Source organism: Dufourea novaeangliae, unplaced genomic scaffold (assembly GCF_001272555.1).
Source record: "Dufourea novaeangliae isolate 0120121106 unplaced genomic scaffold, ASM127255v1 scaffold14, whole genome shotgun sequence".
Lineage (NCBI taxonomy): Eukaryota > Metazoa > Arthropoda > Insecta > Hymenoptera > Halictidae > Dufourea > Dufourea novaeangliae.
Genome location: NW_015373890.1, coordinates 1521645 through 1535304, shown reverse-complemented (window position 1 = coordinate 1535304; position 13660 = coordinate 1521645). Strand labels below are relative to the sequence as shown.

Below are 13660 nucleotides of genomic sequence, written 5' to 3'. Positions count from 1 at the left end.
TCATCGTGTTAAATTAAATTTATAAAAATACTGAATACCCTCGATCTAATTGCAAATAAATGCTGATTTGTACGTGAATTCTCAGAGTTTCACTGGAAAATAATGTATTTCCATGTGATGATTACTTATGTGTGTAGCTTACATATTACCGTCCTACAGAACTTATTCAAGTCTAGATTAAATGTTTCACTAGTAACAAATATTTAATATAAATGGAACAATTGTAGCAGTGATGAAAAACACGTCCTAGATGCATGAAGAGGTCATTAGTCAGTGTCGAAGGTACGATGTGTGACAATAACATACTTCGTGAATATTCTTTCTCTATCGAATAGAAATTCTCTCCATCACAATAGTAAAAATGTAAACAGTCGCGACCCCCCCTCTATGAGGCCTAATCCCGTCTCTACCTGCACGCTAAAGGTGAACATTGTCCACCATTTCAGTTACTGTGTAAGTTTCGTCTCGTAAAGACGTGTTCGAGTCCTGTGCAAAAATTTCATTATCGAGAATCGTTAGAGTTCGTAGAGTTCGTAGAGATCGTAGAATCGAGAAAAGTTTTATTATCGAGAAAGAAAAAATCGTTTCAAGAAGAAAATCCACGCTTCTGATTTCAGCCTTGCGAGAAACCCAGCGATTTCCGGGCGGAACAGTGCGCGGCGTACGACGACGTACCTTATAGCGGGCAACTGGTGAAATGGTACCCGCATTACGATCCGGCGAAGCCCTGCGCTTTGATCTGTCGGGGCGAGCAATCGGTGGAGAACACCGGGAATCGGTTCCGGCAGGACACGTCCGTCGAGAAGATGCTTCCGAGCGACGCTACCGAGGCCCTGCAGCTCGACAGCGACGAGACCATCGTGGTGCAGCTCGCTGAAAAGGTGGAGGACGGCACCAAATGCTACACAGAGGGCACCGAGGTTTGCATCGCAGGTGAATGCATGGTGAGTACACTTCATATTCTGCTTATAAGTGAAACCTGTGAACTGGGATGAGGACTGACCAGGAATAGGGACATTTTATTTATACTTCATATTAAATTTACTATTATTCAGTTAAATTGTTTTTAAAAATACTTTTATTTAAATTTAATTATAAAGGGAGGTTCAAATTTTATATCAAATATGTTCTTTGTCGATTCCTGCATAAATAAATAACAAAAATCAATTTCTACGATAGCAGAACTCTTACATGATTAGAAATAGGGACATCGACCGTAGAGGTTAGGTTTTTACGGTAATATAACCGGTCGATCCCCAAATGGTTAAGCAACGCTATCAACATCACGAAAATATCAGTTCACGTCGATCCTGTCAAAAGGATATCAGGTTTATGATTTCGTTCAAAATGAAAAGCGATCGCAATCGAAACATTGAACTGTGAGCCGCTGTCCGAGCTTTTGGCGGATTCCTCGTTAAAAGCTCGACTCGGTCGAGAAAACCAATTTGTTAAGTGAATCGTAGTTCGGATACGTTCGTCTCTCAGGAGGGCGTAATTTTTGCGGGCATGTCGGTATCACTTCCGGTCCGCCATATTTCGCAGATCGCGGGGAAACTTTGCGAGAGTTCTGGCCTGCCAAAACCCTCTCGGCCCCCCATTCAATCTTGTGTTTTACGCACAGGCCGTGGGGCTGATTTCCGGCCAGCGTTCAATCGAGCATAGTGCCGAACGGGATACCGATGGAAAATCAATTAGGCGAATCAAACGGTACATTGGGGGAAAAATTGATCGGGAAATTGCGACATCCGGTGGCTCGAACAGAGGAACAAGGTACACGAGTGGTTAAAGTTTACTAGACGAGTGTTTGACTTCAAATTAACTTTGATGAAAATATTTATTTATTGGATTTTTTGTACCGAATTCCTACGGTCCATTGTTTTCAAACGAACATTTACGAAAGGACAACGTGAATTTAATCTGTCAAAGATGATACACCAATAACATTGCAAAATTAACGATGTTATCTTTATTTTATAAACCGTGACGTTTATTGCTTCGATTCGATTAATATTTTCGGCTTCAATTTACATTATTTGATTTATTATTCGGCGAATGTTTAGTCTATGTGCGTGCTTCGATGAAGTATCCACAAGTGGTCACTTCTGATTATTATTACGTGAACGATTGTTTAATGTCACCAGAACATTTAAGAAAATATATTTGAAAAAAGCAACGCCAGCGCGGACAAAAAAGTTACGTGTGATACGCGAAGATAAATGTTTCCAATGAAAAAATGACAATGTCATTGTCAACGTTACGTCTGCGTAGCATGAAACAACCGACAATATTCTGTTTCCAATCCAGAATATTTATTCGAAATATCGAGCGACCAACTACAAATTCACTGTCATTCTGATAAACATCATAGGAACCTTCAAGCACATCAAAACCCCTTTGGTTGCAGATACTTTATCATGGTCGGTGAATAACGCGGCCGCCACTGTTAATGAAAAATTTTCGACCGAGTTTACCGATCGTGCAACCAACATTCCATCCATTAACGGGAAGCTACAAATGAGTAATGAAGTTTTCCTCCAATATCTCGCACTCTGTTTCCCCATAATGTATCCCTTAATTAAATTTTCTCCTCTCCCGTTAGATCACACTCTAGGGCACGAAACAACATTATCGATCGTTACACGAAAATTGCATTCGTGAATCAACGTGTCGTGATAAAACAGAAGGACAAACCAGAAATTACCAGAATCTACTGTCATAAGTAAACAGCGGATTTTATGCATTTATAGCACACACGATTCTCTAGAACTCACTATACTTGAGATCTGTTAAAAAAATATAGGTATCCACTTAAAAAGACGAAGTTCACTTTCAAATGACATTCAAAACGTTCACCAGATTAAAAATAAACAATGTCATTCTCTTTCCCCCCTTCAAAATCAAACAACTTTTGTCTAAAATACTTTCTTATGAAATGCTTGGTTTTTATAATATATCCACGTGTCAACTTAAATGCCGCACCCTGTATACAATCGTGTCACGGAAAAAATTCCACAAGCATCCATCGAGATTTCGACAGAACCTCTTCATCCCCTCTGATTTTCAATTACCTATCCATAATACAAAGCTGATAATACCAGTCTGCATCAGCCGTGAATCAACGTATCGCTATAAAACAGAAGAAAAACCCGAAATTTCTCCCGGAGAGAATCATTTGTCGTCGAAACTCGGTTGCATCTACTCTCATTAGTGATACAGGTCGGTCGTTGATCAGACATATAAAGTGATCATTGCGCGCGACGCGTCAGCCAATTCCACAAAACAACCGGCTCAATTACCGGGCCAATTTCGACGCGTTAATTTCAGTAGCAGCACCGAAAGGGGTGGAGGTGAAATCGCGACCACGTTCGGGCTCGTAAAAAACACCCCGAGACCCGTGGAAACGCTGGGAAAAATATTTTTCATTGAGGCCTCCATACACATACACGATTTTTCCGTGCCGCGGCTCGACGACCTCTGGCATCGTGAAATTTTCAAGCTTTCATCTGCAAGTTTCATCGTTCTGTTAATATGCGATTAACGCGTGTATATACATATATATACGTGCTCTACATTCTAATACGTCGTTCGACTGTTTTTGAAACTGGATTTTATTTGTTCTCCCGGTGGAATCGTACGCGTCATGCGAAATTTATGCCATATGCGGGCCAGCAAATGTGAAATAAAACGCGGAGCGTCTGGACTTTGACAAAAAATCCTCTGATTTTGAAGCTTTTGTTAATGGAAGTTGTGGAAAAGATCCAACGCGATAATGTGGAAATTAAACGTCTAGATTGGATCTATCGTGGATATAACGTACGTACTTTGGGAGTTGGGTATAGTGTGGGAGTAGAATTTTTTTTCATTTTATCTACACTTATTATTACATTTTGTCTACTTGACATTAGAAATTATTTATACATTTTTGTTACACTCATACATTCTCACTCATTACTTCCATTTACGTATTTTCACAGACCATTCATTCCTACACCTTTCTTAATATTACTTTTATCATACATAAAAGTCTATGAGTATATTATACATTTAATCTTAAGTTCAGAATTTGTTTATGTCAGTACATTATTGAGCTTATATAATTGTTATGTAACCAGATCTGTTAGATATTTTCTTTTGAGTCTACGGTTAATGGTAGTGTAGCAGTGAATTATCGTTGGATTAGCGTGGTTATCGATTCGGTTTTTATGTTTTGAGCTGCATTTTTGTACTTCATTAATAACAATATTAACATTTAAGGATTTTCTAAGATCCTAGAAACATTTAAAACAAGACACTGTGAAAACAAGACTTGTGCCTTAAAAAACGAAATAAAGTGTGTCTGGCTACATACGACCTTTTTTACTGTTACAGTCAACGTGTTAAAGGAGTATCCAATTTATTCAAAGATCAATATTAAATTTGCCTGACCATAATGGATTACTCATTATTACACTAAATAACAAATTCACACATCCTATTCTATTCAAGTAACTTTCCTTGCATTTCTTCGCTTTCCCTCGCATTCTTATATAAAGAAACCATATCACCAGAATATCACCTGGAAAATCATAATTACGTAACCCACAGGATATCTTATATTACAACCGTAATTGGGTCAATGAAATCGGAAACTGATAAAAATATCTTCCTGTTACATATATATATAACTCAGAATTTCCAACAAACATCCTCCTCGACCTCGGTTCTTAAATACTCGGGGTCAGGTTATATTCGGAAGTGGTCCCCGAGTCGACAGGTTCGCAAGATAATTAATTAACATCGGAGACACAAGACCTTTAAATATCCCCCGATCTTACCTCGGTCTTCCGGCTCGGTTAAGAATTAAGTCGCATTCGTTGGATCCCTCGTCGAAACTTTGCCTAGGAAGAAGAAACTTCCGACGGAAACTCGAGATTTGCACAGGTGGGGCACACAGTGGCCCTTCTTCTGTCTCCCCCTCTATCCCCCTTGGTTCGACTCGTCCAAACTTATTTATAACTTTTCGTTTCCGCTACGATTGTCCGCGACCGCGTTTTTCCTCGACCAGGGAAAATGCGAGCTAACGAGGCGTCGTCGTCCAGCCGTCGTCTTCGGCCAATATTTGCGGTGGGTGCGTCCAGACGCCCGCACTTCTCGTCCATTAAGTTAATTCGACCTTACTTTACACCGCGGACCAGTTCTCTGTGTACTGAGAAACACAAGGGAACTTGGAGGAGGTTTGGCTTCATCGATTGGCCCCTTAAGTAACCACGACCTTGCCGAGCACTGCTAGGTTAGAGGAAAGAAATACCCGCGACATTTATGAGAGGGACCCCACGCTATTGTTATTATCTTATCAGACTATAGCCAGGCTTGTGTCTTGACAATTCTAAATATAAAATTCTTGCACGATCCCATCACTTGATTACTGTTAAATTCACTAATTTTAAGAGTCTGGAATAATCTAGACGCTATACTGGATGATTCTATTGAATTCACATTTCCTAATAATAAAATACAAATCTGTTAAATCTTTTCTATAAAATACAGATATTTAGTTCTTAACATTACATAGATAATTACAGACTTTTAAAGATAATTAAAGAATCTAGAATTTAGTAAGAAACAACTGCACAGAAGTCCGACGAATGGGAAACAGACGAACGTGAACGATTCACAGGTATGTCCAAGAGGGGCGTCACGAAATAATTAACGAGATTTCATAGCGACGACAGTAGCGACGAAGTTGGAGGAACAATATCTAATCAGCGGGCGAGACCACGTAATTAAGCACTAACCGGGCACCGGTAAACGCAAACTGGTTTTGCATTATTAAAGCGACGGCCAAGTTCTCCTTCCGCGTTGGACACGCTCGATAAGTGTGCAACGCTTTTGTGCCATCACGACCCGTTAGAGTTTGTCTTGTCCTCCGTGAAATTCCTCTTGTTTCGTTTAGCATCTCTCTGCGCTTGTTCCACCGAATGTAACGCGAATCACTCGGTGTTCGTACATATTCCCGGTACATTTGCCTATTCGTCCCTTCGAGGTAGTCGGTGGATACCAAAATACTGTAATCTCTCTGGTATTTAACCCTTTTCTCTCTGCCAGATGCATTTTTCACGGACAACTTTTTAATCACTCTGTTCGGATGGATATAATTTGATTTTTTACATTTGACTTTTTTTTTAGATATCAAGATGAGATTGAGTTTTTTCAAGATCAATGCATCTTTTTTTTTTAATACCCCGTTTTCGATGAAGGGATAACTCCAAAGACCTATAGCATAATGGAATAAAAGAAAAAAAGATGCATTAACCTTGAAAAAACTCAGTCACCTTGATATCTCAAACAACATAAAATAAAAAAAAAATCAAATTGCATCTAACCGATGCATCCCTTAAAATGCTCCATAATTCATTCAAACATTTTCTGATACAATCAATAAAGGACGGGTTATTTTAGATAGTAGTTATTATTGGCTCGGAAAACATCCGCGAGCATCCATCGAGAGTTTGACAGAATCTCCTCATCCCCTTCGATTTTCAGTTACCTGTCCATAATACAAAGCTGATGATACCCGTCTACGCTTGTCAGAGAGGGAGGGGCGCTAGATAACGGATAAAAAAGTACGCAAGAAATTAGGGATATACAGGCCAACCAGTCTCGTGGCTTGAACAATGAATTCCGTAGTTTCCAGTGAAAACGGTCGGAATAAGGCGGACAAAGTGATCGGGAGGCGAAACCCCGGCTCCTCTCTGCAAGTCGGTAAATCCTATTCTCTGGGAAAGTATGTTAAAAGGGCAGAAACGAGCGTAGAGAAAAGAAAAAGGTACACGGGGTGTAGAAGGGGGCAGTGAGGGGATTGAGAGGGAGGCTGGGAATCGTGTGCCGTTGGAAATGGGTGTATTGAGCGTAATGGGCTAACTCCTCCGGTGGATGGCGAGGGCTACGGAAGGTGTACCGACTGTAGAATGGGAACCTTGAAAGCCAGTCTGAATAATTGAACATCAGTCAAATTTACGGAACGAAATAGCTGGGAGAACGGAAAGTCACGGAAATCACTCGGTTTACATATTCGACTGGAATCTCGTCGTCTAACTGCAGAATCCGGGAAAGACTTGAAATTACATTTATTCGGAATTTTTGTATTACATGGGAAGATGGATAAATACTTCCCGCGAAAGAGTCGTGGAACGAATATTATTATCGTTAGTATGGATTCATTATTCTTGGAAATGTTAGGGCGACAGTGATCGTGTATTTCAACTCAGCACTCAGATATAACTCGTTCAAATATTAGATTCAGTATTCAGTTAATTATTATCTCTGACATGCCCAAAATTTTTGTTACATATATTTTATCCGGACCTAATTTTTCTTTACCCTATTGGCTTCCAAAAAATCTGAAAACATTCAGGGATAGTTCCGAGGTTCTCTACTAGATGACCCAACAGTTTCTAAAGTTGAATTTTAAAAGATTTATTTTAAATATAGAATATCAATACCCTTTGCAATATTTTATACGGAATTGTCTGAATTTTTAATAAGCTTTCCATTCATTTTAAAGTAATTTTTGGTGCGCAGACGCAATACCATTCAACTATGCAAGTTGAAAAATATGAAATACAAACACCTGTTAGGTGTCCTTATACTATGGTGAATTTAGGTTCAAAAGTACAGTTAAAATCCTGTGATAAAGATACCCCCAAAACACAATAATTACGTTGCCCAGCAAGGCCATTTTATTCCACCACGAAGGGTTCAAAAATCTTGTCCAGTCGAAGCTAAACAAAGAAACCTCGGGCAGATAGAGCAGCTGAATTCCGTCTACCAAAGCATCGTGCTTATCAGCGTTAAAGATCAATGAAACCGCATAAAAAAAAAAAAAGAAAAGAAGAGGACACACTCGACCTAGCTGGCGCAGAATCCGGATGCGGGCCGCTACATCCACGCCGGTACAAATTCAGGAGCTTCTTCGGGGTGGAGGAAGTGGAAAAAGGCGATGGGAAAAGCTGACGTCGATTCGTGACCTGGCTCGGACGGCGAACTGATTTGTCATTCAGGCTGCATGGAGGTTTGCTACGAGGTTGGGGAGTACATTATTCATCCCTTATCCGGGCGAGAAGAGTGTACCAAACTGGCGACGAAGGTGCCAGCCGAGAGGTAGGGCGGCACGAAAGGTAACGGGGACGCAGGGAATGAGGGGATGTAAAAAGTAGGGGAAACAGCCAGCCTAACGAGATCCCCGGAACGATCGACTGTCGCTGGATAATCCAAGATTTCGTGGGGTGACGTCGATTTGAATAAATCTTTACACCGATCGACGTTGCTCGCCGCTGATCGAGCACCTTGTTGAGAAATGGCACGGGATTAACCCCCTTAATGCCGCTGGTAACGTGTACAGGCTGTCGCGGGATAACTCACGCGTTGAAAATAACGCGTCAGCTGTTAGTGTAAATGAAAAAATATCCTGGTAGAATGTGACTGGCCTGGAATCTGATAGTATGAATACGAAACCCCTGAATATTTTCACTCTTAACTCTTAAGGGTTAGGTGGGTTAAAAACTGTCCCACCTTTTGCTTAGCTTTTTATGCATGGTGGGATATATTTTAACCCACCTCGAAAAATTGAAGTTACTCATAGTCATACAGTTTAATATTTTATTTTTATATAATTTTTTTTTATATTAAAAAAAATTCTGTGCAACTAGGGTTTTTATTTTCTTTAAAATCGTGTGCTTCAAAGAGTTAAACTGTATTGTAATCTTGATATTACTGATTACTTTATTAAATAATTTCCCAGATACATAAGGAATTCTATTCCTATTGCAAGTGTTTATTAACTCTAGTTAAATATTAGTATCATAAAAACAGCTTTTCACTTCGACTTAAGGAAGACGAATATTATTTATTAAATCCACGATGTTTTTAGGGCATGGGGTTAAAGAACTACCTTTTTCTAAAGAAATAAAATTTTCAATATCAACTGAATTTACGCGTTTCCCATTTTCCGGTTACTCAGAATGATTTCACCATAACAAAAGTTGAAATACTTTATGGAAACATTTGCCGTAGAAGTTCTCCTCGGGTACATCTTTCAAATATCACGTCGACGGAGAGAAAGAGAGAGAGAGAGAAACGCGTGCGTGCTCGACGAATTCCGTACCGGTTAATATTCAATTTCGCGGTGTTCACGGTAGAATTTTTCCGAAAAATTCCGTCAGTCTCGCGTCACGATGCGGCAAAGGCCGTCTTTTACATCGAGAACACGTTCGCTCTTCGCCAGCGTTTAGAAACTATATTTATACTCCTGGTTGGAAATTCTTCGACAGTTGGAAACGCGCGGCCGTCTGCGGAATTTACGCGGGAAGTAACTTCGGCGAATGATGCTGCTCCTCGAGAGGGGTGAAAAGGGAAGAAATGCACGAAGAAATGAGGCGAAACGAAAAAAGAAACGCGGGGAGGTGAATGGAGGGAAAAAAAAGGACGGGTTAGGGCCTGTCACATATTTAATTGACAATTTTTTCTCTCTAAGGACTCATCGTTCCTAATTCTCGTCATAATTCCATGTGTAGAAACCACCCTACGAAAGTATCCCAAATTCTTCAATCGAATTTTGAAAAAACAAAACTCGTTAAATCAGATATTCCAACACCACGAAAGCCTGATGAATCATTAAAGAAATTCTAGGTCGAACATAAACCTTGTGCCTGAAATCTGTCGATCAGATTCGCGTACTAAAAGCCGATTTACCAAAGCACTTTGAAAAATCCAGGGAAAAGTCGAGCAAAAACAGGGATGTACGGTCTCGAAAAATCGCTCTTATCTCTACGAAAGCCGTTTCGGATCGGTAAAAAATTCATAGACATTTCCCGGGCGGAGAATTTCCTGGCGAAGCTTGTCGATTTTTTCGATCCTGTTCGGTGGACAAATGTGAAAGGGTCTGGGTCCACTGCACACACACACGGACACACAGTTGGCTATGTTCACAAGAGCGTACGGAAGCGCGCGCGCGCGCGCTCACGCAAACAGAACGGAAGAGAGACACAATACGGGCGTTCAGGATTAGGTTTACTTTGCCCCGAGAAGTGGAAGCCTGGAGCGCAGGAGCCCCGTAATTGAAGGATAGGACCGTCGAAGCAACCGGTTATTTCTCTAGGTAAACAAGGGAAGAGAAACGGGTAGCCGGTGGGGCGTGCAAAATGAAATATCGCGGAACTTAGCGGCGCGGCGATCCGCCGTTCTTGCTCGATCCCCCCTCCCCCCCCGACTGTCCTCGCCCCGATCCGTACAAATAATACCTTTACACCTGGAGAATGCGGACGTGTCTCTCTCTGACTGTGCGCGGGAGAACGAAGATGGCCGCCACGGAAACCATTCGTTCGGAAAGAGCCGATGGGAAGTTCGTGAATAAATTAACACACCGTGAACAACGGTGTCCCCCGAAGAATTTTGCCTCTTCGCGAGACGCTGGCGATCTGGTCGAGCTGAACGGAGAATCGTTTGTTGGGTTGAATTCATGAATTTATAAATATTTCTTTTTTGAAGTGGTGATTTGAATGTCAATCGGCTGCGGACAGTGTGTGTGACGGAAAATTAGGAGGGATGATGGCTGACTAAACATTAGTCACCTTTCTTCTGATTGGCAGGAGATTCGTAGGTGTCAAGAATGTTTACTTCTCTTCTTGTTTGCTATTGGTTTTTTATCTGTAGTTTTTGTTATTTGTATTAAGTGATATTTATCGTGTCCGAAGGTTCATTCACCATCCCCACCCTGTCATTTCGAGACCCATATCGGACACGTAATATCAATAATACCGAACATCGGGCAGCCCACTCAATAATCCTCGAGAAATCACAAAATTTCCAAGAAACAAACCCCATCGCTCTATCAAAACCATTTCTAGCCACGCTTGCTCGTTCCCATCTGGACCAAGTAACACTCTCCCGACTGACGTTGACGAATTCCCATCTCGAGTAGAGGACAATAACAAGCTGTAACAAAAAAAAAGAACGTAGGGGACAGGACCCCTGTGGGCTACTTGTATAGGTCAATTTTTCTCCGCTAATTCTCCGTAGGGGGTTCGTGAGTAATAGCGACTACCTGGCGAAAGAGCGATTTGTACTCGTGGAAGGTGGTGGGGCGGGGATGGTTGAAACGTTTTATTAATCGAACGGGGCGGAATTTCTGTTTCAGAAGGTCGGCTGCGATCTGCGAGTCGGGAGCAACAAGAACACGGACGCGTGCGGCGTGTGCGGCGGAAATGGATCGAGCTGCCAATCGCGGTACTCGTGGAGTTTGGAATCGATATCCGCCTGCTCGAAATCATGCGGCGGAGGTTAGTAGTGGTTACCAAGTTCGTTTACTTGAGGCGGTAAGCCCGCACCCGCCAAGTCCATTTACATCGGCACACCGGGAGCAATGAATTCTAATGAACTTTGAGCCCGTGAAAATCGTTAAACGCCCCCCCCCCCCTCTGCCCTTGTCGAAATTAATAACTGCTACTTAGACCAGTCGGTTGCCACCTATCGGGGCTGTTCTGCTTCGGGGCGAGTTCGCTTCGCGTTTTTGGGACCGTAACACCCCGAAGAATTTCGTTTACACTTGCTCGAAATTGAAAATGAGGAGACGCATAGTGGACCCTTTTCCCGAAAAGCTGGCAAAAACTCATAACTTCATTGGACTTCCATAAAAATCGGTGTTCTCGTGTTTTTGGAGTTGCTGAATTCGTATATCTTGTCAAAAATTCAAAATTCAGAATGAAAAATTTAATACCAGTGGTATAAATGTTGTTTCAAGTACTGTTTTAGAGCATGCAGAAGAGAAATATTTTATATTTACAGCTAATCACCTAGTCCGGGCCATATAAAACACCTTTCTATTCCTCACAAAATTGTTGGAAATTGCAAATAAGAAAAATTCGATTTTCTGAAGCCGTCACATTAGCATAGCCCTTTAACACCCATAGGAACCTTCAAAGAAGTCCCCGATATCTCGATCTTAAACCGAATTCGGCTATTTTTGGTTTTAGGCCTCAAGTTGGCGATGGCGGTGTGCAAGAGCACCGAGCCTGACGATACCGTGGTGGACGACAGCTACTGCGATCCGGACAGCCGGCCAGGGAAGACCCGGATGCCGTGCAACACGCACCTCTGCACTGCAAGGTAAGTAGTAGTACACTTTCTGACAAACGGAAGCCCGGTTGGGTCTGCGTGTGCACACTATCCGCGTCAATGAACGTTTAAACTACCCGCGGATTCGCTCGTCGAACTCGAGCGAACGGGTGTTACACATACGGGCTGGTATACGGGGGTGCAAACACGGCGTTATTTGACGGATTGTTCGCGGGATTTTTGCACGCATCATCGCCGAACAAAAACCCCCTGGCCCATCGAGGAGGACAGTCCCTGGTACCCGAGAGGTCTCGCGATTACTGTTCATTTTTCTGACGTCGCCGTGAACATATTACCGCTCTTGGTTTTGATGATGTCAGCTGCTTGGCGCTCTTTATTAGCGGAAAAAGTACCGGAGAGGTGGGAATTTTTGCGTCACTCCGGCAAATCGCTCCATCGAGTTCATGTATGACCGCTTTTATGGGTGCCTTTTTTGGTAGGCGTAACATCGAATGGGACTTGGAACGAGGGATTATGAAACTGAATGTGGTCGGAGTAAAGTTTTGCTGGTGTTTCGGGGTAAATTGGCTAATGTGAGTTTATAGAAGATATAATAATAAACTAGCGAATTCTACTTGGCGGTTGGTGGAGTCTGTCAGAAGTTTAGACTCAGAAATGAAAAAAACCGCAAATAATGCTGGAAAAAACATTTGTACAGTAAAAGATACTATTTCTAGGAGTAAAAATAAGACTCTAACTATCATTCAAGTTCTTCACAACTACATTTACTGTGCGTAAGGCGTAGATAATCAAGTATTTCAATTGTCCCCCTCCGATTTTGATGAAACTTCGTATGTCTATTAAGCAGTCAAAAATAAGGGATACGTATTTTTTGTTATCGGCTGAGACACGACTTTAAGGGGTGAAAGCATCCCTCGAAGTTTCGATCCAAAATTTTCTTGTTATAAACAAATTACATTTTTAACAATTTATTAGCACCATATTATTCTACATTAAAAACCGCAAAGCTGGTCCATTAGAAGTTTCCATGTACCTTCTCTGGTTCTCGAGATAGTACTTTCGGGTCGAAACTTCGAGGGGTGGTATCACCCCGTAAAGTCGCGTCTCAGCCGATACAAAAAAATACGTATTTCTTATTTTCGACTGCTTAACAGACATACGAAGTTTCATCAAAATCGGAGGGGGACACATCCGTACCTTCCCTTGTAAAATTGTACCTCCGATACATTCCTAAAAATAATAGCACATGTCCCGGATTGACCCCGATATCCGGTTTCGTCCGAGTTCCCTCTACTACGAGTAACCATGAAACCCTCTGTGAAAGAAATCTACCGAGCAACAACGATCACGCACAAAGTAAACGCTGATGTAACTTCCGCGATCTCGGAACGATCGTTCCGACTGATATTCGGTGAACCAACTTCCTCGAAGACGGCGAATCGCCTCACGGAGCCGTTCCGATATTCATCGAGCGTTTCGGCGCCGGGCAAAGTGTTCGCAATCGGCGCTTTCCACGAGGCTGGAGAAAAATGGGGGTGGTGTATCTCAG

General features: G+C 41.9%; 1 protein-coding gene across 1 annotated transcript in view; it reads left to right on the top strand.

Annotated features, from left to right (window-relative positions):
* The first annotated feature begins 387 nt into the window (after positions 1 to 387).
* The window catches only part of LOC107185929 (ADAMTS-like protein 3), a 52966-nt gene continuing 39693 nt past the window's right edge, over positions 388 to 13660 (top strand). Inside the window, exons 1-4 of the mRNA XM_015573709.1 lie at positions 388 to 453; positions 618 to 944; positions 11174 to 11315; positions 12009 to 12141. Of these exons, the coding sequence (XP_015429195.1) occupies positions 388 to 453; positions 618 to 944; positions 11174 to 11315; positions 12009 to 12141 (668 nt within the window). The remainder of the gene's footprint in view (positions 454 to 617; positions 945 to 11173; positions 11316 to 12008; positions 12142 to 13660) is intronic.